We start from the raw sequence: 24,650 nt of genomic DNA, 5'->3' as shown, positions 1-24,650 counted from the left end.
TGGTACATTGAATGGCTGGGGAACCATTCTATGGTCTTCTATCTATGCAAAAGGTAACTTAGGGAAATTGAAAAAGAAATGTATTATTATTGTTAAAATATTTTTTTATTATTATTATACTAAGCCGCAGTTTAGTATGCGACTTAGAACTGTGTGCAGTTCCTTAGATAGAGCACCATCTTCTGTAGCTCCTTGGCTTCCTGGGGAGAAACTCCAGGTCCCTGAATCCCTTCCTTCGGCCTCCCAGTGCGCCAGAGACAACTGGCACTATTCTTATTTCTGTGGCCCCCATTCGATTTGTGTCTATCGCCTGATCTCTGTATTTGCCAACCTTCTCGGTTTCTTTTGCTAGAAGATCAGGGTCATCTGGGACTGCAGCATCGCTTATGAGGCATGTCTTCTCCTTCTTGTCGCGGAGCAGCATGTCAGTCCCGCTCGCTAATACGGCTCCATCGGTGCTAATGGCCCCTGTCCCACATAACTGTGATCGAGGCCCCGATGCTTGTGATCACTTGTGGGTTATGGTCCAGCCAGCGCTCAGGCACTTCGTGGCCGAGTTCCCTGCAGATCGCCCCATGCAGATAGCTCACCACTTTGTTGTGCCCGTGAAGGTATTTGGCAGATACACTGGGCAGCCAGTCAGAATGTGGTTTACATGCTCAATAAACTGATGGCGTCCTCTGCATTTACTATCGACATCCATCTTAAGAACGGCTTTTTACTGGAGCAGTGTATTCAGTGCCCGATCTTGTGCTGCAAGCAATATACTCTGACTCTCCTTTTAGGCCTGAGTTTCAAAGTCATGCCATTGATGCTTCTTTAGCTACATACTGCTGGTCAAGTAGCTTTATTATTATCCTCATTATACAGTTTATTTGTAATATCTTTCATACTCTTATTGCCACCTGTCTAATTTTATGCTTGATTTTCTTTTGCAGAGTAGAGCACTTATTTGAATTTTCCTGATCTGCAGTAGCCTGAGCCCTGTGTCCGTGGACTTGTGGTGCTTTTCGTTCTCTATGCCGCCTCCTGTAGGGTTCGGGTTAGGGTGACTTTAAACAAGGTGACCTTGACCAAGATAAGTGGGTTGGAAGATGGATGAAATGCTGCACATCTCCCCCCCCCCCCCCCCATCTCTCACTAGGCGCTTCTGTTGCACAACCAACATGCATAAACGACAAGAAATCATGGACCATCAGAAGCAGTGAAATGTGTAATCAAATACGCTACTTATTCCTCGATGCATTTGTCTGAGGAAATGCCCCAAATTGATAAACTTCAGGGGCTCTTAGTGCTGCTTTATGAATTGGTTTGAACTCTGTCGCACGATTTCTCCAAATTGAATGGAAATGCCAAATAAGTAAATGGCACCTTGCAGAAAGCACCGAGGGGGGGTGAGTTTTAATCTGCACACTTTTGCTTTAAAAAAATGTAGGCAGTTATTCATTGTAGTGTGTGTGTGTTTTTTTTTTAGATCTGGGGCCACCCACATGTATCCGGTTTGTTAGTATTGTTTAATTTCTGCTGAATGGAAAGAACTGTTAGATATATATTTCTTGGGCTGTTGCAGTTCCAGTTTATTTTGTGTTTGTTTTAATGTCCACAAACTGGTGCATACTACTGTGTTGGTTGTATAACCTTAGAGATTCGTAATCGGTTTGCAAGAGTGATGGATATAATATTTAAGTCGGGGTTCCACAGTGGATTCTGTAAACCTTTCCGTACGTCAGATAGGTGCATTACAGCTGGCAAGTTGTAATGTTTTCACATTAGGGTGATGAATATGTAGATATTTGATGGCTGATCTTCTTTGCGACCCTCCCCACAAACATAAATAGCTTTTCAGGATGTGGTATATGCAGAAGTGCTATGAACTATCATGAAATTCAGTTTTCAGGAGATTAAGTCCAAGATAAACGCTGTCTTGGGGAAACTTCTCAGTCTCAACTGCAAAGTTGCATGGTTTCCGGGCACTGCACACTGCACACTGCACACTGCACACAACATGATAATGGACATACAGGTTTGTCTACTCGGTAGCAGAACTGCTAATGACTAAACAGGAGGTACAGGACTGATCATCGCAATACAGTGGTCAAAACTTGACCATCCCCAGTGCTGTGTAAGGTTTTGATTTTGACGCTTACACCTTTGCTTGAGTGAAGCTGATCTCAATGTTAGGGTCTCAGAGCAGAATCAGAATTCTTTCAAAAATGCATTTCATTTGAACCACTCCCACCACCTACATACATGTTCCCTCAGGTACTGAAATGACTCAGCTTGGAAAGTCAATCTGCCCATGACAGGGGAATGAAAAAGTCAATAAGCTTCGCCGTAAGTAATACCAAAAGTATTTTTACATTCATCGGAGACTTTTAACAATGTGCATTTCAGAAAGCCGGATAACATAATCCCAGGACCTTCTGAGGTTAAAGGCCTCGCTGAAGATTCCAACAGTGACATCACTCGGCCAGCCCTGGAGCCTGGGACCCTGGAAGTCAATGGGCTTCTGAGCAGAGACACAGCATGCAAATCCACTAAGCCACAGACCTAACATGTTACTTAATTCATTTAGCAGTTAGATTAATGGCGGTTTTCTGTTAAAATGCTAACAGTACAAATGCAAATTCAAGATTCTTTAATAGTCACATAGTTATACAAAGTAAAATCCAATTGTGCTAAAGTTAAAATTAAAATATTTTAGCAGATTGCCATCACACAAATACATTATGATATTTTCCACATAACGCAATTAATTTGATATATCGTCAATAAATATAAGCTGTGCACGTCAAACGAAGGACACATGCACTTGAAAAGGTTTGTGTCAGCCTATGCTACAACAGATTCTAAACTCTAAATGATAAAACAAGCAAGTAGGTCGTTTCATTCGCTATAACTAAGTAGACTAAAGGCCCAACTGCTTTTAGGAAGGTTAACTTAACTATCTTAAAGTTGCCTCATTAAGTTCAGTTGGAGTGGCTGGGCGACGCTAAGTAAGAATTCGACAGACGAGAAACAACGCAAACGGAACTGTGGCGCAGTTGAAATGCTGCTTCCTGTACAGAAAGGCCTCACATGAAGTGCTTCAGGTTAGATGTGCTTCTGCAAGTCGAGTAGCGAGACTTCGAGTTGAAGGAACACATACAGGAAACTGTGCACTCTGATAAGAAAGGCAAGAAAACGTATGTGGAACTCACCATTCGCAGTCTTCAGCAAAAAAGAAGAAATATATGTTTTAGTATATAAATATATTGTCAAAAATAACAGACTTTTTTATGTTCGTCTTCAACAGGACGCATGGTGTGTCATTGGCTTGCTCTGACCTCCTGGACATGGCTGGACTACCTGGCTTTCTAATCCTGTTGGCTGTTATCCACTTGGGAAACAGTAAGTCATTTAAAGCATATTGTCGAAGTATAACACTGATCTGTAATGTAACCGACAGAAATTAGTTTGAAGTTCCTGAAACTCCAATAATTCGCATTGGTGTGTTAATGTGACTTACAGATATGTAACATAAATTTGGCTGTGTGAAGGTAACAGAAACAGACAATTAGCTGCATTGTATATTCATTTCCTTAACTAAGGGGTATGATTGTAAGAGTTTTAATAAAGACTGTATACTTGTTTTTTTGGCAAAGTGCACAAAATTGCGCAGGTTTCCAGCAAAAAGATTCGTAAAAGAGCTATAAGGTGTGAGAGGGAAGGAATTAAATGAATTCAATATTATATGTTGTTAACTTAGCTAGCTCTTTACAACTTCCGCAAGTTTCAGTTTTGAGAAATTAATGGTAGACGTACTTTGAGTTTGAGACAATGAGCAAAACGAGAAGTGTGCGTATCTATTACGTTTTGTAATGGGGTCGGGGACAGCTAATACATTTTTAATAAAGCGCATTTTCTCTGCTCATTAGCAGAGATTTCTCTACACGCAAATTATGTTTATCTCCTACAAACTGCATTTACGAGGCAGCCAAACACTGTCGGAGATTGTCGGATAAACTGGGTGTGGCATTCCATTGCTATTTTAATCTCAATTTTATACTGATGTTTCATGTGACGTTTTTACTGTGTGAAATATATGTTTGTCTGATGTAGAGTTTAATGTAGATTTTTTTTATTCTCTAATTTTTGTTAACTTCCGGAGCGTAAAATGCGTAATAGGCCAGTTATTTAATTTGATCCATGGGGGTTAAAGTGCAACATCAATCATGTAGTTACTGGTCATGTGAAATACAGTTTGATATTTGGACGTCTTACAAACCGTGGTTCCGGTCTTTGGTCATATACTTTATGGGATCCTGGTCATGCTATATTTTGAGAAGACTTTATGAATTGGTTTGGATTTGGAAGGCGTGTGTATGAGCAAACTGTACTGTGTCTCAACTTATGCAAAGGTCAATCAATTTTTAATGAAATTTTATGTACATTTATGACGTCCTGTAAGAAAAATAGTGACTGAAATCGGAAACACTAGTTATTTATAAAATTAATACTTTCATAGAGACAAAAAAGTTTCTAAAACGATACACTGAACGTTTTCATTTTCTGTGCGTTGTTTTCCACTGACCAATCAGTCTAGAGAATAACTACTGCAACTTTTCATAGTAATAGTTTTGGATAATTCAATATAATACTTCCTGCTCTGTATAAGAAGGAATCAACATATATAGGAAGGCATTTTCAGATTGTTAATTTTAATTTGGAGGCAGATTCTACAGTAATTTGAAACGCCTCACGTACAATAAGGTGGTATTACAATTAAAGTACATGAGTGTAAGTACTTTAGGACTGACTCCTAAGAAGCTTGTTAAAGTACTGTATAGATCATACCAGACTGAAAGTAAACTACTGCTAATGTGTGGTTAAGCACATGGCGGCCTGCAGCCTTCCTAGCTGAGCTAATATTTTTGAAATAGTACAACCCCTGGTTCCTTATTACTTCTCCAATATAATTTTCACGCTATAACTGCCGATGCAATTTTAATCGCAAACGTTCTTTGAATCTAATTTGAACTATTCTTCCACCATGATGCGCCACTCCATGGGCTGACCACGGCCTGTATCCGTTACCAAATTCGGCCACAAGTTCAGTTGGCGATTGAGATATACTGTTGGTATATTTGAATTAGCTGGAGTATAGATATTCATCATAATTGATCATGTTTAATAGACATATCTTCTAGAAATAATATATGATAACGTATCATCCTTAAAAGATACAGCTAGCAATGGACAATGATATTCCATCAAGTTTTCTTATTGACTATATTGCGTTTGGATTTATAACCAAGTAGTGAAGTTTTAACGTTGTTTAATTAAAGATGGTTTATCAAGGCAACCTGATATCTTGGCAGAGTTATTCTCATCTGTCTATCTATCTATCTATGTACATTTAAGTATTTTTATTCTTTAAATTGTGTAAATTTAACACAATTAAATATGTATACTTGTGATACTATCTGACTTAATTATTTTACACTCGTCTTCTGATCTTGTGAATAGCACCAGCCCTGAAGGCAGACGACTTCCTAATTCCATTTTGAGATCGACTTATGCTTGTTCTCTCATCAGCAACAGCTTGCTAAAATGGTAAACGAAAAAAAAGGTCAGAAAAAGGAAGTTTCAAAATGAAGAAGTTGACTGTCACAGGGACTCCATAACTAAGTGTCTGGAGAATGTAACATTTGTGCATTCGGCTTCCTCATGATTGCTTTTTGGAGAAAAAAGAATGTTAAAATGTTCATGTCAAATACGCAAAAATACAAAAAACATATCGCCTATATAAATATATAAGTTCTTGAAATATAAATGTAGTATTATTCAATATAAATAGCATGAATAGAGGGGGCAAGTAACCAGTATGCAAATAAGGAGCAGAACTTAAGAGACACGATAATTCATTAAGTAAGAACAGCGGCTCATGTGACCGTGGAAGTCACAGAAATATGTAATCAGTCAGCTTCAAGTTGTCGAGAACCATGTTTAAACGTCTGGCCACTTTTTAAAGACAAAAATGTAGCATATGTATGATGTGATGTGTATGATTACTTATGAGTCATTAAGGAATGTACTAATGTATCTTCACCAGTGGAAGAAATGATCTTAGTGCTTCTTAAAATGTTGTGGCAGAACCTTTGCAAAGAGATCAAGGGAAGGACAAGAAGTCAGCTGATCTTGTTTTACGTGAATAACTATGATGATCCCAAGAAACATGGAGTGTTTTATACTCTATAATTGGGTCGGTGGTGAAACCTAGTGAAGGGGATGTCAAAGTGTGTGCTACAGATGCATCAATTAAGTGGAAGCATGGCTATCTGAGAACTGTGGAACTTGACTGAAATACATTTGCATTACATTTCATTATTTAGCGGATGTTTTTACTTAACGAGATGTACAGCTGAGAAGGCGGGGGGGGGGGGGGGGGTTGGACAGTCCCTCGAGCAATAATGGTTAAAGGCTTTACTCAAGGGCCCAATGGTAAAATCACTCCATCAGCCTTGGGATTTTAGCCACCATCCATCTAATCACAGGCACAACCTCACCTGAAGAGCCGGACACGACAGATACATCCAGGCATCTCTCTTCTTGTAGGCTTTGCGCTGGGTTTATATTGCATAACAGTCCTTGTACCAATTATTAATTTGTATAGGGGATTACATGACTTTCATATGCTGATTTTCATCTTTCTATGTGTCCAAGCTCCAAAGATTGGGACCCAGCCAGTTTTTGGGTTGAATTAATTTGATTGGGTTTTTATACTAGAGACACTATTAGTTTATTATTGCAACACAGATCGAAAGGCACCTGCTTATGTGCACAACCCATTTGGGCCAAGACCACGACTAAAGACCCATTTATTTCAACGTGTTTAACAAATCTGTACACCTTAAATACCGAATTTCCCCTTGGGATCGGTCTCGCAGTTTGCTTTGGCACATTCCACGCAAGATACTTTATATTCTCAGAACCGTAACAGCATTTCTTAAAACTCTTCATGCATATAGCACAACACTAAAAAAGCCTGTAACTTAACCAAAACAATTAACTCATGTCTCAAACACAAATTCCACGAATGAAATAGCCAATGCCCCCAAAATGAAATGTACAATCAGCATCGTTTTAACCACGAGAGTCAAAATGCTTTGATATATTGTCAGTCTGTCAGTGTGAGTCTGCTCCTGAGCTCCACAACGCTGCATGATAGTCAGTTCCCACTTTCTCATTGTCACTGACTGGTCATTTTTTATTAGCAAACTGACACTTATTCATGTCAAAGACTCCAGTTTCGATATTTCAAGGCTCTACATTACAGTATGTAAAGTTCACTGGCAAGGGATAGCACTCGCATGCACATGTAACTTCAGATCTCAAGACACAGTACAGTAGCAAACAAGAAAGTCACGCAGCAGCGTGTAACACAAAAACAGCAAGACGGCCATACAAGGACGACAAAATCATGTACTGTGAAAACCAAAAACACAGCAATGCCATATCACTGCAACTTATCATATGGCAGCATATTCAAAGCTTGGTTAACTGTTTTGCATGTGGTGACTAACACGATGATCACATACATATGTAGTTTTGGGGTTCAAATTATTATAATGGGAAACTATATAATCTATTTTGACCAACAAGACTAAAACAACTGAAACCTGTGCCCACTGATGACAATTGTACAAAACCATTTGGAAACGTGTGTGAAGCAATGAGAAGTGATGTTCTGCTGTGCAGAAGTAACATTATAGTTTAGGAATTATGCTTCTTATTTTGCAAATATTTGATATTATTAATATTAAACTGGACATAATGTTGTTGGGGGTTTAGCTCACATGACCAGAAGAATCAAAGATTATCACTTAGGTTTCCTCTCTGCTTTGAGTGTGAGGTAAAGACTGTGTCGACGTCCGGACACTGAAAATTCCCCATGACTACATTTTCTATGGTGTCTTGCAACACCCTTAACAACTCGCCTACATGTCGTCACTAAACTCATCAAAATGGCCACCGAGGAACTGATGATAGATACTCTCTGAGTCTAGCCAATTTAGATATAAATGTTAGACACTGCAGATGATGAAGAACTGCATTACTTGTATGTTTGCAAGAAATATAAAATGCATTGTTTTAACTAAATAATTATTTTTTTTAGTAATTAACATTAGTATGCAAATAAATGCTGTCATATAATAAATCAATTTTTTTGGGTGATAGAAGTCAAATGGTTCAGTCAAGTTGCAGTATAGCAAAGGGTGTGTATATATATATATATATATATATATATATATATATATATATATATATATATATATATATATATATATATATATATAATTGCATGTATAATTCTACAAGAAATATTAATTGTCAATAACTGAAATTTACTTACTTGAAAAACACCACAGAAACTGATTAAAACAAGATTCAAATACAAAATCCTAAGAATTTTAAAGGGAAATATTTTGATCAGAAATATATAAAGTGTGACCCATGTTAGCAGTGAAGTTACTCTCTGCAGCTCAGAATGCATTTCCTCCACAGTGCAGCTTTGCACTGCGGCCTTCTTCAGTCAGGCAGCTGAGCCTCGCCTTGCAGAGAGCGTGCAGTGCAGCTAGCAGGCCTCCCATTGAGAAGAGTGCAAAACCACATCCTGACATCATTTATTGTTTCTTCAGAAACACACTTTCACAGACAGTTGTCCATTTGTGAACTCATGCAACACTGGCAGTATGTATGCATGGGAGTTGGCTGTCTTCGCTACTCATAAAAGTGATCAAACATTTTCTAGTTCATTATATTCTTTTTAGTACTTTAATATGCATCACTGTTTTGATATTTTGTACCTCAGGTATTCCTGTTTTAGTGCTGCTTTCAATATGCCTAATTATGACAGGTTAGATTGGATGGTTACATTGTAATTGAACTCTTTATGCACCTTAGATTGTAGAGATTACATTCACCACCCCTACTGCCCAGATTTAACACACACCAACGAGTCTGATTATAGCTTTTGTTTAAAATCAAGAGAAAGATATGTCATAAAAAGCTGTTAATTATTTTATCTATATATATATATATATATATATATATATATATATATATATATATATATATATATAATTTTTTTTCCTTTAATGGTTCAATGAGAGATCCATTTCAACTACAAGGTCCATCAAAGAATCATTAATTCCGTAGTTTATAAAGATTTTCCGGTAGTTGAGGTACTTTCAGAGTGATGCAGGAATTCAGAAAATGGATGAAGACGTGACATTTAATGAAAATGGAGTTAATGAAGACATTTGTCTGATCCTGCCATGATTCAGTTGTGTTGTAGCTGTTGTAGTCTACATATGAGCTGTGCGTTACAGTATGTGCTGGCTGACATATGTAAATGTAGTCAATCAATAATGACTTTTCAGAAAACTCATCAGCCATTTTGCATATTAATTTCACAGTAATAAAACATAGTGAGGAACATTATACATTTTTAAAATGTTAAATTTTTCATCTGCAGTGCAACTTTTATATTATAGCATTAAGCTGTAGTATTTTACACAAGTAATTTTCAAACATGTTTGTTAATGTGCAGCTTTCAAAGTTGAAACCAAAAACAGCTAAAGAAAACTACGCCATACATCAGCTTCTCAGGAAGTTGTGGCTAAGTGTCGAAATGGTGATCTGTCTACAGAGCTTGCTGCTATGGCAACCAGGTTATGCCATTTAGGGAGCCTGAAGTTGCTAACCACTTCTATCAACACAGTTTTCCTTCTCAGCTTTGCTCTGAAGAAATCAACGTAAGGAGTTGAAAGTCAATGCAAAATATTCAAAAGTGTGTAATGCGTGTATTAATGTGCGCACATAATCCTTTTGTAATCTGTTTCCTGGCCTAGATGTGCTGACTACAGCATTTATTTATTAGAAGATAATTTGCCTTTTTGCCTATTTCATAACTGTCTAAGCAGCGTTTAAATGCATTAAGGGGCCAAACGGTGAGACTGTCAACTACGGAACTCCCAACTTGCAATTGGAGGGACAGCAAAACCCACTGAGCCAAAAACTGCCATCATAATGATTAAAAATAATGAAGATAGTCCAGTAAACTACTTGGGGAGTTATGGCCTAATCCTGTTGATATTTAATTGAAATATGCTTTTGTATTTATAGACACAAGACTGAAATTTGCTGTAGGAGTCAATGCAAAATATGCAAAGGCATGTAAAGCATGTATGAATGTGTGCACAAAATCCTTATGTTAGCAGTTTTCTTTTTTCGATTTAGAGGTGCTATCTGTTACCAGATATTTTATTAGTAGATAATTTGGCTTTTATTTTAGAAACACATAATGTTTGAATAGGCAGAATATGCAAAGCCAATACTTTGTCCATTTCCTATTCGTCTAAACCAGAGTTTCGTAACCCAGACCTCGTGGAACCCCAGACAGTCCAAGTTTATGCTCCTACTGTGAGCTGGTAGTGAACAAAAACGTGGACTGTCTGGGGTCCCCGAGGAGCAGGTTGGGAGACACTGGCTTGTTTACAAGCATAAAGACAGAGTGGGGTCCTTAAAAATCTCCCTCTAACCGACAATCTTTGTAGAGATAAAAAGGAGGGAAACCTTCCCCAGTCATCTCTCAGATAGCAAGTTTTATACAGTGTGGTACTTTTTCACTCAAATAGTGCATTATGATATTATGAAGACTGGGTTTCTCTGCTGAGACTGCTGCCCCCGCGACCCGACCTCGGATCAAAGGGGAGATGATGGATGGATGGATGGTTGGATGATATTGTACAGTAACATTTTTAGGTTATATTTATTTAGCAAACAGGGTCAGACAATCCCTGGAGCAATTAGGGTAAACGGCTTTGCTTAAGGACCTAACAGTGAAATCGCTCTGTTAACCACGGGATTCGAACCGACAACCATCATAACCCTATAAGCTGGGACTGCCTGAGTACCTGCTAGATTTTGTCCATTTGACCACTGACTTAGCAAACCAATGGAATTTCCATGGGATCAACCCCAACTCCCCTGCCTGCAAATTTGACCAAAATGAACCCCCACGGATGAGTTCTCGCCCCTCGAAAAGAGTTTGCACAGAAAATCACGACAAAATAAGGAGGGAGCTACCAAACAAGCTTCATTGGTGGGTAAGCAAGCGTTACTGCTGCAACCACTTTCAGCTCCAGGCCGTCGGACGCCTCAGGCCTGAGGCTGCTCTCTAATTGTTTTTTTTTCTTCATTTTTCACAGGGTGCAGCTCTCTGTGCCTCATTGAAATTACACTGTTGTTCAAGGGTGGAGTTTGGGGCGGGGGGGGGGGGGGGGGGGGGGTGTGTGTGTGTGTGTCTATGCCAGGCAGAAAAGAGAGGACATTTCCTGTATTAAGAAAATTGTGTTTCAAGTGTTTTACCTGGTTACTAGCAGGAATTATGCATGGATTTAGCAGTTGTTTATTTAGATTGGCTGTTTGCATGCAGTTGTTCACCATCAAGGCTCAGTAAGTCAGTGGTGTTGTGAGGTTATAACTCTGTTCTTTGCTTGAACTTTGCACCTTTGGATAAACGCTTTGTAGCTGCCCCAAAGGTCAGGGCTGTCCGACCTTGTTTAGAATAAGAGCTGCTTTCGAAAAAAAATACCAAATCGCGACGGTATATTTTGCTATCAACCCCCCCTCAGAAATATATATGAAAGTGATCAACTGGTTTCCCTCCAGTGATGGTAAGAATTATCCGTTAATCACCCTGCGATCGGCCCGACCCCTGGACTGAGCAGATTTGTCAAGTGATTCTGTGTTATTTTTAGATTTTTTTTCCTTTTTTGTTTGTCTCCCCCCAAAACTGCGCCCCCTCCCCCAAATTTTTTTATCATCATCCACCTCTGGTGCCACATCATTACAAGGCACACATATCATTCATATGCACATTTACACCTACAGACAATTTAGCAACACCAGTTCCGAATAACACTTCATTGAAATACATTTTACGTTTCTAAAAAAAGGATGATGTGTATTTTAAAAAGACCTTTTTGCCTACCAGTTATATCTGATTGTAACTAAAGAATAATGACACAAGATAGTATTACTGCTTATATCAGCGTTTTAGCAGCCATCTAAAGTCACGTCATCATGTAGCATGACAGTGTTACGAAGCAACTAACAGGAAAATTACCAGAACGGGGGCCAGGAAGAACTGCTAATGAAGTGGACGGACATTCTGCTGCTACAGTTTCTTCTATCTGTCTGTCTTTCACTCAGTCAGTTTATTTTCCAGTTTCCGCATTTTACAATGATGATTTCGGCAGATAATGTGGCAGATTTTGGCCGTCAATTTTCTGGACAGATTAAAGAGGAAATCCCAAAGGCCTGTGAAAAACAGACAGAAATTGCCAACAGATAATCATAATCACTCTTTATCAGATGTACTCCATCCCATAATGTAGCTAAGTGTCCCTGTAGTTTTATATAGTGTTGGTATTGTATAACAAATGCACATTTATTGTAAAATTACTTATTTGCTTGCAACCAGCATTATAAAGATGCTGAATCTGTGGTATCTTCTACTACACTCATCTGCAATCCTGAAGCGCTAAAATAACACCTTGATATATGTTCTGTTGGATACTAAAATTTAACCAGTCTGAACTAGACAGAAAAATAAATGTTTTGGTTTTTATACACCACTGTTCCTGGGCTGACAAGACATCAGAACCATACATATTTACTTTTCAACTATAAAATACACATATTATGTAAAATTATAATATATATAAAACTAGTTTTCTTTTGAAATTTTTAAAACACCTTTACTTAAAAAAGAATATATTCAAGGACAAGGTCATTTTCATACCATCTCGCAAGGTAGAGTGATGGTGAAATGAAGTTCGGGTTCAGGTTATTAAATGTGAATTTATATGCATTGTCTTCCATGCTCCACAGCATCTCACTGCATTCATTGGTCTGTTTATCCACAGCCAACGCAGAAACAAACGCCACACCCGCAACCACCCACCCAACCAAACAACCAACTGATACTCCTCCTGGTAATGTATCACTCTGCTTTTGAACAACATTGCTTACCAGGTGTACTATATATATATTCAGTTGTTTAGAGTGTTCTGTATGCAAGGTTTTGTTGTATTTGAATCTTAAAAAAAAAAAATATATATATATATATATATATATATATATATATATATATATATATATATATTACGAACTTACGAACATTTTAAGTTAAGAACGGCTCCTAAATAGAGGAGAGTCTGTGTGTATGTATGTGTGTGTATATATATACACACAGACTCTCCCATATTTAGGAGCCATTCTTAAAATATTCGTAAGTCGTCACTCATCATTTTATGGGTATACGCAAGTACAAAGAAGCAGAATACTGGGAGTCCGCACGCTACGCTGCTGTGCAGCCAGGGTAGCGGCTAGACGTCGTACAAGGTGGAAAAAAAAATTGATGTTGCGAATGGGAAACAGGAGCCCAATGAACACAATTTGGGCTTAAAGTCCTCTTCGTTCGTATGTCTGAAAATTCGTAAGTAGAAGAGTGTCTGTATAAACACACATACTCCCCTGCTCTGTCTCACACTGCACACATTGGATGTGGTCGCTCAGCCATCTCCACAAATCCATCCTCACCTTCATCCACTCTTCCATCCTCACCTATCACTATTGTGACTTTCTCCAGGTAAACTCTCACCATTTCCACCCTCACATCCTTACCTGGCAGTGTCAGTAGTGTCCCTATTGACAGTAAATGTTCATTGTTTAATTGAATGAAAGTTTTTTGTGATTGTCAAACAATTTGGATAATCAAGGATTCAGTGATTAAGATCATCTTATGCTGCGTTATCTCCATCCCAAAATCTCACCTCTGTAACAGTTGTTTCATAACACTGTCAACCATAACGCTCCGGCCGTACTAAAACAATCACAACATCCTCTGTCTTCCACACTCCACTGCTCTTACTCACATGCATGCATTGGTTTGTATTTCTTGACAGCCACGGTCACAACAAACCCACTTACATCCACGTCTCAATCTTCACCTACCATTGTCAAAGATGCAGGTGAAGTTCCAGTGAATCATCGTACAGTATTTATAACCAGCTATGTCAGTTTAATTTCATGCATTCAGAGTTTTCAGTATGTTGGATTGTAACTTAAATTGGCATTTTCAGGTCCAAAAATCAGCTCCCTCACAGAAATTTTGCAGCAAAATCAATCGATCATACCTATGAGGTTCCTTCAAAGAATTCACAACAAACATTTTCCACTGCTTTACTGAAACTGCATTTAATTGATATGTTTATTCATAAAATCCAATTCCATCTTGACACTCATCTGAAAGCTTCAATCATACCATTTACCAAGATAAGGTTTTGAACCAAACATACTGATTTTTTTAACACTGCCAAATATAAACACTGACACTGTGCCCAAACTAATCACAACATGCTCTGTCTTCCATACTCCCCTGCTCTTTCTCACACTGCACGCACTGGATTTGGTCTCTCAGCCATCTCCACGACTACATCCTCGCATGCATCCACTCTCACATCCTTACCTGGTGATGTCAGCAGTGTCCCTTCTCAAGGTAAATTTATTGAATATTCTGTTTTTTTAACATTCTCAAGCATAAAACCTCAGACTGTGCCAAACGGAATCACAAAATGCTCTGTCTTTCTCACACTGCATGCACTGCATTTGGTTTCTCAGTGAACGGCATCTCCACAACAGAATTCTTACCCACACGCACCTGGGTATTCTTAAACGATAATGTGACTAAGGTCAATTCTCAAAGTAAAGTATCATTGTATTATTGGTCAATATTTTATATTAAATGTCCAGATTGTTGTTAGTCAGGTATTGAGAGTATTCAATATGAGGAAACATTCTAGCATCTTCAGTCCAAAATCTCAGCCACATAACAGCCATTTCATAGCACTGTCATCCATAATTCTCTGACTGTACTAAGGCAATCACAACATGCTCTTTCTTCCACACCCCCTGCTCTGTCTCACACTGCACGCACTGGTTTTGGTCGCTCAGCCATCTCCAAAACTCCGTCCACACATGCATCCACTCTCACCTCCTTCTCTGGTGGTGTACCTTCTGAAGGTAAATTTTCATTCTCTGATTGAATGAAGTTTTGCTATTTGGATAATTAGGAATTCAGTGTTTAGGATCATCTTATGCTGCGTTATCTCCATCCCAAAATCTCACCTCTGTAACAGTTGTTTCATAACACTGTCAACCATAACGCTCCGGCCGTACTAAAACAATCACAACATCCTCTGTCTTCCACACTCCACTGCTCTTACTCACATGCATGCATTGGTTTGTATTTCTTGACAGCCAAGGTCACAACAAACCCACTTACATCCACGTCTCAATCTTCACCTACCATTGTCAAAGATGCAGGTGAAGTTTCAGTGAATCATCGTACAGTATTTATAACCAGCTATGTCTGTTTAATTTCATGCATTCAGAGTTTTCAGTATGTTGGATTGTAACTTAAATTGGCATTTTCAGGTCCAAAAATCAGCTCCCTCACAGAAATTTTGCAGCAAAATCAGTCGATCATACCTATGAGGTTCCTTCAAAGAATTCACAACAAACATTTTCCACTGCTTTACTGAAACTGCATTTAATTGATATGTTTATTCATAAAATCCAATTCCATCTTGACACTCATCTGAAAGCTTCAATCATACCATTTACCAAGATAAGGTTTTGAACCAAACATACTGATTTTTTTTAACACTGCCAAATATAAACACTGACACTGTGCCCAAACTAATCACAACATGCTCTGTCTTCCATACTCCCCTGCTCTTTCTCACACTGCACGCACTGGATTTGGTCTCTCAGCCATCTCCACGACTACATCCTCGCATGCATCCACTCTCACATCCTTACCTGGTGATGTCAGCAGTGTCCCTTCTCAAGGTAAATTTATTGAATTTTCTGTTTTTTTAACATTCTCAAGCATAAAACCTCAGAATGTGCCAAAAGGAATCACAAAATGCTCTGTCTTTCTCACACTGCATGCACTGCATTTGGTTTCTCAGTGAACGGCATCTCCACAACAGAATTCTTACCCACACGCACCTGGGTGTTCTTAAACGATAATGTGACTAAGGTCAATTCTCAAAGTAAAGTATCATTGTATTATTGGTCAATATTTTATATTAAATGTCCAGATTGTTGTTAGTCAGGTATTGAGAGTATTCAGTATGAGGAAACATTCTAGCATCTTCAGTCCAAAATCTCAGCCACATAACAGCCATTTCATAGCACTGTCATCCATAATTCTCTGGCTGTACTAAGGCAATCACAACATACTCTTTCTTCCACACCCCCTGCTCTGTCTCACACTGCACGCACTGGTTTTGGTCGTTCAGCCATCTCCAAAACTCCGTCCACACATGCATCCACTCTCACCTCCTTCTCTGGTGGTGTACCTTCTGAAGGTAAATTTTCATTCTCTGATTGAATGAAGTTTTGCTATTTGGATAATTAGGGATTCAGTGTTTAGGATCATCTTATGCTGCGTTATCTCCATCCCAAAATCTCACCTCTGTAACAGTTGTTTCATAACACTGTCAACCATAACACTCCGGCCGTACTAAAACAATCACAACATCCTCTGTCTTCCACACTCCACTGCTCTTACTCACATGCATGCATTGGTTTGTATTTCTTGACCGCCACAGTCACAACAAACCCACTTACATCCACGTCTCAATCTTCACCTACCATTGTCAAAGATGCAGGTGAAGTTTCAGTGAATCATCGTACAGTATTTATAACCAGCTATGTCTGTTTAATTTCATGCATTCAGAGTTTTCAGTATGTTGGATTGTAACTTAAATTGGCATTTTCAGGTCCAAAAATCAGCTCCCTCACAGAAATTTTGCAGCAAAATCAATCGATTATTCCTATGAGGTTCCTTCACAGAATTCACAACAAACATTTTCTTCTGCAATCCACCGCTTTACTTCATATGTTTATTCATAAAATCCAATTCCATCTTGACACTCATCTGAAAGCTTCAATCATACCATTTACCAAGATAAGGTTTTGAACCAAACACTGATTTTTTTAACACTGCCAAATATAAACACTGACATTGTGCCCAAACTAATCACAACATGCTCTGTCTTCCATGCTCCCTTGCTCTGTCTCACACTGCACGCACTGGATTTGGTCTCTCAGCCATCTCCACGACTACATCCTCGCATGCATCCACTCTCACATCCTTACCTGGTGATGTCAGCAGTGTCCCTTCTCAAGGTAAATTTATTGAATATTCTGTTTTTTTAACATTCTCAAGCATAAACCCTCAGACTGTGCCAAAAGGAATCACAAAATGCTCTGTCTTTCTCACACTCCATGCACTGCATTTGGTTTCTCAGTGAACGGCATCTCCACAACAGAATTCTTACCCACACGCACCTGGGTATTCTTAAATGACAATGTGACTAAGGTCAATTCTTAAAGTAAAGTATTATTGTATTATTGGTCAATATTTTATATTAAATGTCCAGATTGTTGTTAGTCAGGTATTGAGAGTATTCAGTATGAGGAAACATTCTAGCATCTTCAGTCCAAAATCTCAGCCACATAACAGCCATTTCATAGCACTGTCATCCATAATTCTCTGGCTGTACTAAGGCAATCACAACATGCTCTTTCTTCCACACCCCCTGCTCTGTCTCACACTGCACGCACTGGATTTGGTTGCTCAGCCATCTCCACAAATCCATCCTCACCTGCATCCACTCTCCCATCCTCACCTGTCACTAATGTGATTTCTAAAGGTAAACTCTCATTGTAATATTGGGCAATATTCTTAACCAAATGTGATGCCATTTTGGATACATTTTTGCGGTTTACGGCATACAGGTTCATCTTATACTCTGGTATCTTCAGTCCCAAATCTACACCCCTTTACAGCTTCATAACTGAAATCTGCTCACTTGGAAAAAAAAACTCAAATCATCTGTAGCAATTCAATGTGAACCGTAACACTGAGATTTTGCTATTAGTGATAACAATGTGATCTCTCTTCCATGCTCCCCTGCTCTGTCTCACACTGCACGCACTGGATTTGGTTGCTCAGCCATCTCCACGACTACATCCTCGCATGCATCCACTCTCGCATCCTTACCTGGTGATGCCAGCAGTGTCCCTTCTCAAGGTAAATTTATTGAATATTTTGTTTTTTTAACATTCCCAAGCATAAAACCTCAGACTATGCCAAAAGGAATCACAAAATGCTCTGTCTTTCTCACACTGCATGCACTGCATTTGGTTTCTCAGTGAACGACATCTCCACAACAGAATTCTTACCCACACGCACCTGGGTATTCTTAAATGACAATGTGACTAAGGTCAATTCTTAAAGTAAAGTATCATTGTATTATTGGTGAATATTTTATATTAAATGTCCAGATTGTTGTTAGTCAGGTATTGAGAGTATTCAGTATGAGGAAACATTCTAGCATCTTCAGTCCAAAATCTCAGCCACATAACAGCCATTTCATAGCACTGTCATCCATAATTCTCTGGCTGTACTAAGGCAATCACAACATGCTCTTTCTTCCACACCCCCTGGTCTGTCTCACACTGCACGCACTGGATTTGGTTGCTCAGCCATCTCCAAAACTCCGTCCACACATGCATCCACTCTCACCTCCTTCTCTGGTGGTGTTAGCAGTGTACCTTCTGAAGGTAAATTTTCATTCTCTGATTGAATGAAGTTTTGCTATTTGGATAATTAGGGATTCAGTGTTTAGGATCATCTTATGCTGCGTTATCTCCATCCCAAAATCTCACCTCTGTAACAGTTGTTTCATAACACTGTCAACCATAACACTCCGGCCGTACTAAAACAATCACAACATCCTCTGTCTTCCACACTCCACTGCTCTTACTCACATGCATGCATTGGTTTGTATTTCTTGACAGCCATGGTCACAACAAACCCACTTACATCCACGTCTCAATCTTCACCTACCATTGTCAAAGATGCAGGTGAAGTTCCAGTGAATCATCGTACAGTATTTATAACCAGCTATGTCAGTTTAATTTCATGCATTCAGAGTTTTCAGTATGTTGGATTGTAACTTAAATTGGCATTTTCAGGTCAAAAAATCAGCTCCCTCACAGAAATTTTGCAGCAAAATCAATCGATCATACCTATGAGGTTCCTTCAAAGAATTCACAACAAACATTTTCCACTGCTTTACTGAAACTGCATTTAATTGATATGTTTATTCATAAAATCCAATTCCATCTTGACACTCATCTGAAAGCTTCAATCATACCATTTACCAAGATAAGGTTTTGAACCAAACATACTGATTTTTTTAACACTGCCAAATATAAACACTGACACGGTGCCCAAACTAATCACAACATGCTCTGTCTTCCATGCTCCTCCGCTCTGTCTCACACTGCACGCACTGGATTTGGTCTCTCAGCCATCTCCACGACTACATCCTCGCATGCATCCACTCTCGCATCCTTACCTGGTGATGCCAGCAGTGTCCCTTCTCAAGGTAAATTTATTGAATATTTTGTTTTTTTAACATTCCAAAGCATAAAACCTCAGACTATGCCAAAAGGAATCACAAAATGCTCTGTCTTTCTCACACTGCATGCACTGCATTTGGTTTCTCAGTGAACGGCATCTCCACAACAGAATTCTTACCCACACGCACCTGGGTATTCTTAAATGACAATGTGACTAAGGTCAATTCTTAAAGTAAAGTATCATTGTATTATTGGTCAATATTTTATATGAAATGTCCAGATTGTTGTTAGTCAGGTATTGAGAGTATTCAGTATGAGGAAACATTCTAGCATCTTCAGTCCAAAATCTCAGCCACATAACAGCCATTTCATAGCACTGTCATCCATAATTCTCTGGCTGTACTAAGGCAATCACAACATGCTCTTTCTTCCACACCCCCTGCTCTGTCTCACACTGCACGCACTGGATTTGGTTGCTCAGCCATCTCCAAAACTTCATCCTCACCTGCATCCACTCTCCCATCCTCACCTGTCACTAATGTGATTTCTAAAGGTAAACTCTCATTGTAATATTGGGCAATATTCTTAACCAAATGTGATGCCATTTTGGATACATTTTTGCGGTTTACGGCATACAGGTTCATCTTATACTCTGGTATCTTCAGTCCCAAATCTACACCACTTTACAGCTTCATAACTGAAATCTGCTCACTTGGAAAAAAAAACTCAAATCATCTGTAGCAATTCAATGTGAACCGTAACACTGAGATTTTGCTATTAGTGATAACAATGTGATCTCTCTTCCATGCTCCCCTGCTCTGTCTCACACTGCACGCACTGGATTTGGTTGCTCAGCCATCTCTACAACTCCATCCTCACCTACATCCACTCTCCCATCCTCAACTGGCAATGTCAGTAGTGTCTCTTCTCAAGGTAAATTTTCATTATATAAGTGAATGACATTTTTTTTGCCGGTGTAAGACAGTTTGGACCGTTAGAGATTCAGTGAACAGGGTCATATTTGGTGTTTTATCTTCAGTCCAGAATCTCAGCTCTGTAAAAAATGTTTCATAACACTGTTAAGCATGATGCTGTGACTGCAGTAAAACAATCACAACCTCTATCTTCCACTCTTTGGTCGTGCTCTGTCCTCCATGCTCCACTGTTCTTACTCACACTGCATTCGTTGGTTTGGCTTTCTTGACAGCAAGCTCCACAACATCACCTGCACACACTCTCACATCCTCATCTGCCGGTGGAAATGCTACTGAAGGTAACATTTCACTGCATTATTGAATGCTACTTCTTACCATGTGTTTCGTGTTCTCTGATATTTACATATCTGGTATTTGTATTTTTTCAATATGCCAAATTGTATTATAATTGCACAAAGTCTGATGAGCATAACGTCTCTTTTATAGCACTTTGACCAAATTGTCCAGACTGCACTACAAGCAATAATAACATGCCCCTTCTTCAATGCTACTTTGCTCTTTCTCAAAAGCATTGAATTGCTTATTGGTGAATAAATGTACAGCAGCATTCTGACTTGCAGCCACCTGCACAAATCCACCTAAATGGTAACATATTGCTGGACTCTATGGAGAGAGCACATATGCAATTGACTGTACATCTGAAAGTCAGTCTTTACTTGAGCATACAGGAGTTCATAAATAGCACTGTTACTCTTAGATATGGATCAGATACCCTCACCTCTCCCTCTCCAGCCTCCAGTACTTTTCTTACTGCTGGACAGAGACAACTTTTATATCTATCTGTTTTGCATACAGGATTTACTGTAAAAACCTTGCATCAGATTTGATATATCTTCTTAATTTCCAGGACGGAAAACCTCTGTTAAACCTTCAAGCCCTTCAAGCACAAGCACCTCTGACTTTGCACGCAGCACTTCCACACCTGCACTCACTGCAGACAGCAGCACCCTTGTGGTCACTTCTCAGACTATAGGTTGGGGTTATCTCTGCAGACGATGCCTCTCTCTCTAAGGGGTCCTATAGGTTGGAGTTATCTCTGCAGAGGATGCCTCTCTCTCTAAGGGGGTCCTATAGGGTGGGGTTATCTCTGCAGAGGATGCCTCTCTCTCTAAGAGGGTCCTATAGGTTGGGGTTATCTCTGCAGAGGATGCCTCTCTCTCTAAGAGGGTCCTATAGGTTGGGGTTATCTCTGCAGAGGATGCCTCTCTCTCTAAGGGGGTCCTATAGGTTGGGGTTATCTCTGCAGAGGATGCCTCTCTCTCTAAGGGGGTCCTATAGGTTGGGGTTATCTCTGCAGAGGATGCCTCTCTCTCTAAGGGGGTCCTATAGTTTGGGGTTATCTCCGCAGAGGATGCCTCTCTCTCTAAGGGGTCCTATAGGTTGGGGTTATCTCCGCAGAGGATGCCTCTCTCTCTAAGGGGTCCTATAGGTTGGGGTTATCTCCGCAGAGGATGCCTCTCTCTCTAAGGGGGTCCTATAGGTTGGGGTTATCTCTGCAGAGGATGCCTCTCTCTCTCTAAGGGGGTCCTATAGGTTGGGGTTATCTCTGCAGAGGATGCCTCTCTCTCTCTAAGAGGGTCCTATAGGTTGGGGTTATCTCTCCAGTGGATGCCTCTCTCTCTCTAAGGGGGTCCTATAGGTTGGGGTTATCTCTGCAGAGGATGCCTCTCTCTCTCTAAGGGGTCCTTCTGCATTTCTGTGTAAATTATTATCCTTCACTCTTTTGTTCCCAAATGGCTTCTCATTGTGTTCTTTTCTCTAACAGGCTCTACAGACCGTCCCTGTGGTGAGTTTCAGATAATATGTGACCAATTCAACGTGGTCTCTGAACGATAAATATGTTACTCTTATTTAATTTCAGAAGATCTTTTCAAATAAAAGGAGTAAAATTTCTTTCCAAAAAGTTTGGTATTTACTCCACCAACATAATTATTTATCCTGTTTCTACAATCTTATTTCTTCATATTTTAGACTTTAGATTGTTATACATCATTATTGCTTTGATTTCTTTTATGACCAGGTCTGTATTTCCACTTGACATGCGTCCCTCAAACTTATGAATTTTATTTCTGTAATACAGGAAACTTCTCAGTTAGTGAGACGCAATATGGCATCGCAGTTAAGGTAAACAATGATCAGTCAGGTACTGTAACATTTGAAGACGAGGATGGTGACAAGCACAGCACAGAATTACAAAACAAGGAGATTTCACTGATGCCCTGTACAAAGTACAGTAACATAAGCGTAACTCAAGGATCCTGCACCTTAAAATCAAATTCATCATTATCCATCAAAACCAAAGACATCGGTAAGCCCAAGATTCAGTTCTGTATGCTGTAAACATGTTCAAAGTTAAAGAAAATTACATAATTAAAACTGGCCTTTTCGGTTCCAGTATTCATCAGGTTGTGTTTGTTTCTTATAGCTCTAGTCATAGTTATGATATTAATGTCAGTTGATGTAATTTAGGCTAATTGTCCTGCTAAAGATGACAAGGTAGCATAGTAGTTTGCACTATAGCCTCACATCTCCAGTGCTATATATGAAGTTTGGATGCTCCTGGTGAATCGATATCTCTAAATTGCTGACAGTGTGCAAATATTAGAGTGTCTGGCCTGTGGAGGACTGACATCCCATCCTGTGTGTTTCCTGACCTTTCTGCCCAGAATGGTCTCCAGGCTCACCGTGACCTTGCAATGGGTGAGAAATATGGAAGATCAATGTATGACATTGTTTTGTGTTTTAATTCTCTCAGCTGCAGATGACATCAGGTTAAGTTTGAAAAATGATGAGTTATGTTACTCAATGGAATGGAATATGAGTAATGTAATTCTTGCAATTTCTGGTGCTGGAAACAAATCAAATTCTAAGAAAAGTTGTCTTAAAATGAAGGTGGGAGATTCTTGCAAAAATTATAACATCACTGTCACAGCAAAAAGATGTAACATCATCAAGGAATATCATCTAGGACCAGGTACGTTTATTTGAACTCTGTGGGTTTGTTATTTGAAATATTTTTTGTAATGCATACAAATTTGTAAAGGCTATGGCATTGCAGTGATACATAATCATAATTGTTATCTAAGACATTTCTTTTTTTATAACATAACAGTATTTTGTCATAAACTGATTGCTATGATTAAAATTTCATTCAGTATTAGTCAGATTTCCACCTAAAATGGCCATCGTTCTTAGAAACAGTGCAAACTGCCTACTTGTGATACACTAATGCTATGAACGAAAGCTGAGGTAATACATCTAGTTCCTGACATATTTAACTTTTTACATCTTTGTTTATAGTTATAGAAAAGAACTCACTGACCTATCCTGGAACCTGGCCACCAAAAATAGAATGGGCAAATCGACCCGAGAACTGCAGTAACGTCATGCTTGATTACAGCTGCAGAGATACAAGCAAAGGTAAATAAATACTGGAATACTGAATATAAATAAAAATTCTGAAAATTCCACCCTAATATTAAAAGTAAATATAATAAATGTTGTTTGATAAGACATTGTATAGTTGGCAGCAGAATTGATTTATTTAATTTTTTTTTATTAAAAGAGGGTCTCAGCCTTGAGCAACTGATACCACAGCGCAATTACAACTGCACTGCGAACATACGTTACAGAGGTGACACCTTCATTGTTAGTGATATAGCAGTTGACATCAACTGTGGTAAGTATAAACGGAACATGTTTAATTCATTTTTTTAATTTTATATACTTTTATATTGCTTTTGTATTGTTCCTGTAGGAAATATGTAAACATATTGTTTTCCTTTATTCCATAAAGAACATATCTTTTACTAATCCCTTTTATTAAAATGTTTTGAATTCCTTGAATCAGATTTTCTCAGCAGACAGGATTATTAAAAAGAATAACTGCAAAAAACTGCAAAAAGCATAATAAAATAACAATGATGAATGTCTCATCACTTCTTCCTAGATATAAACATTTACCTGCACGATAAGACAGAAAATACTTCTGTTCAGCTCACGTGGAACAGTACAAGCAGTCAGTGTCCTCTGCTCCGGCATAATCTCACTTTTAAAAGTTGCAACAAAAGAGAAGGTAAGTTTTAGTAGTACTGTGAT

The 24,650-nt window shown here is 38.8% G+C and overlaps 1 protein-coding gene across 50 annotated transcripts in view; it reads left to right on the top strand.

Moving 5' to 3' along the window:
- Positions 1-3,030: 3,030 nt before the first annotated feature.
- LOC125709372 (receptor-type tyrosine-protein phosphatase C-like) overlaps positions 3,031-24,650 on the top strand; it is a 34,575-nt gene continuing 12,955 nt past the window's right edge. Inside the window, exons 1-19 of one of the 50 annotated variants that reach the window (XM_048977695.1) lie at positions 3,031-3,185; positions 3,296-3,390; positions 12,978-13,046; positions 14,534-14,611; positions 15,889-15,966; positions 17,236-17,313; positions 18,143-18,220; positions 18,991-19,056; positions 19,506-19,583; positions 20,039-20,110; positions 20,413-20,490; positions 20,765-20,830; positions 21,400-21,525; positions 22,318-22,338; positions 22,633-22,860; positions 23,308-23,526; positions 23,853-23,972; positions 24,118-24,231; positions 24,502-24,627. In XM_048977695.1, coding sequence (XP_048833652.1) covers positions 3,336-3,390; positions 12,978-13,046; positions 14,534-14,611; positions 15,889-15,966; positions 17,236-17,313; positions 18,143-18,220; positions 18,991-19,056; positions 19,506-19,583; positions 20,039-20,110; positions 20,413-20,490; positions 20,765-20,830; positions 21,400-21,525; positions 22,318-22,338; positions 22,633-22,860; positions 23,308-23,526; positions 23,853-23,972; positions 24,118-24,231; positions 24,502-24,627 — 1,750 coding nt within the window. In that variant the 5' untranslated portion in view covers positions 3,031-3,185; positions 3,296-3,335. The other 49 variants (XM_048977697.1, XM_048977700.1, XM_048977701.1 and 46 more) reach the window with 49 other exon arrangements.

The sequence above is a fragment of the Brienomyrus brachyistius genome, chromosome 15 (assembly GCF_023856365.1).
Source record: "Brienomyrus brachyistius isolate T26 chromosome 15, BBRACH_0.4, whole genome shotgun sequence".
NCBI lineage: Eukaryota > Metazoa > Chordata > Actinopteri > Osteoglossiformes > Mormyridae > Brienomyrus > Brienomyrus brachyistius.
This window is presented reverse-complemented; position numbering and strand designations above follow the sequence as displayed.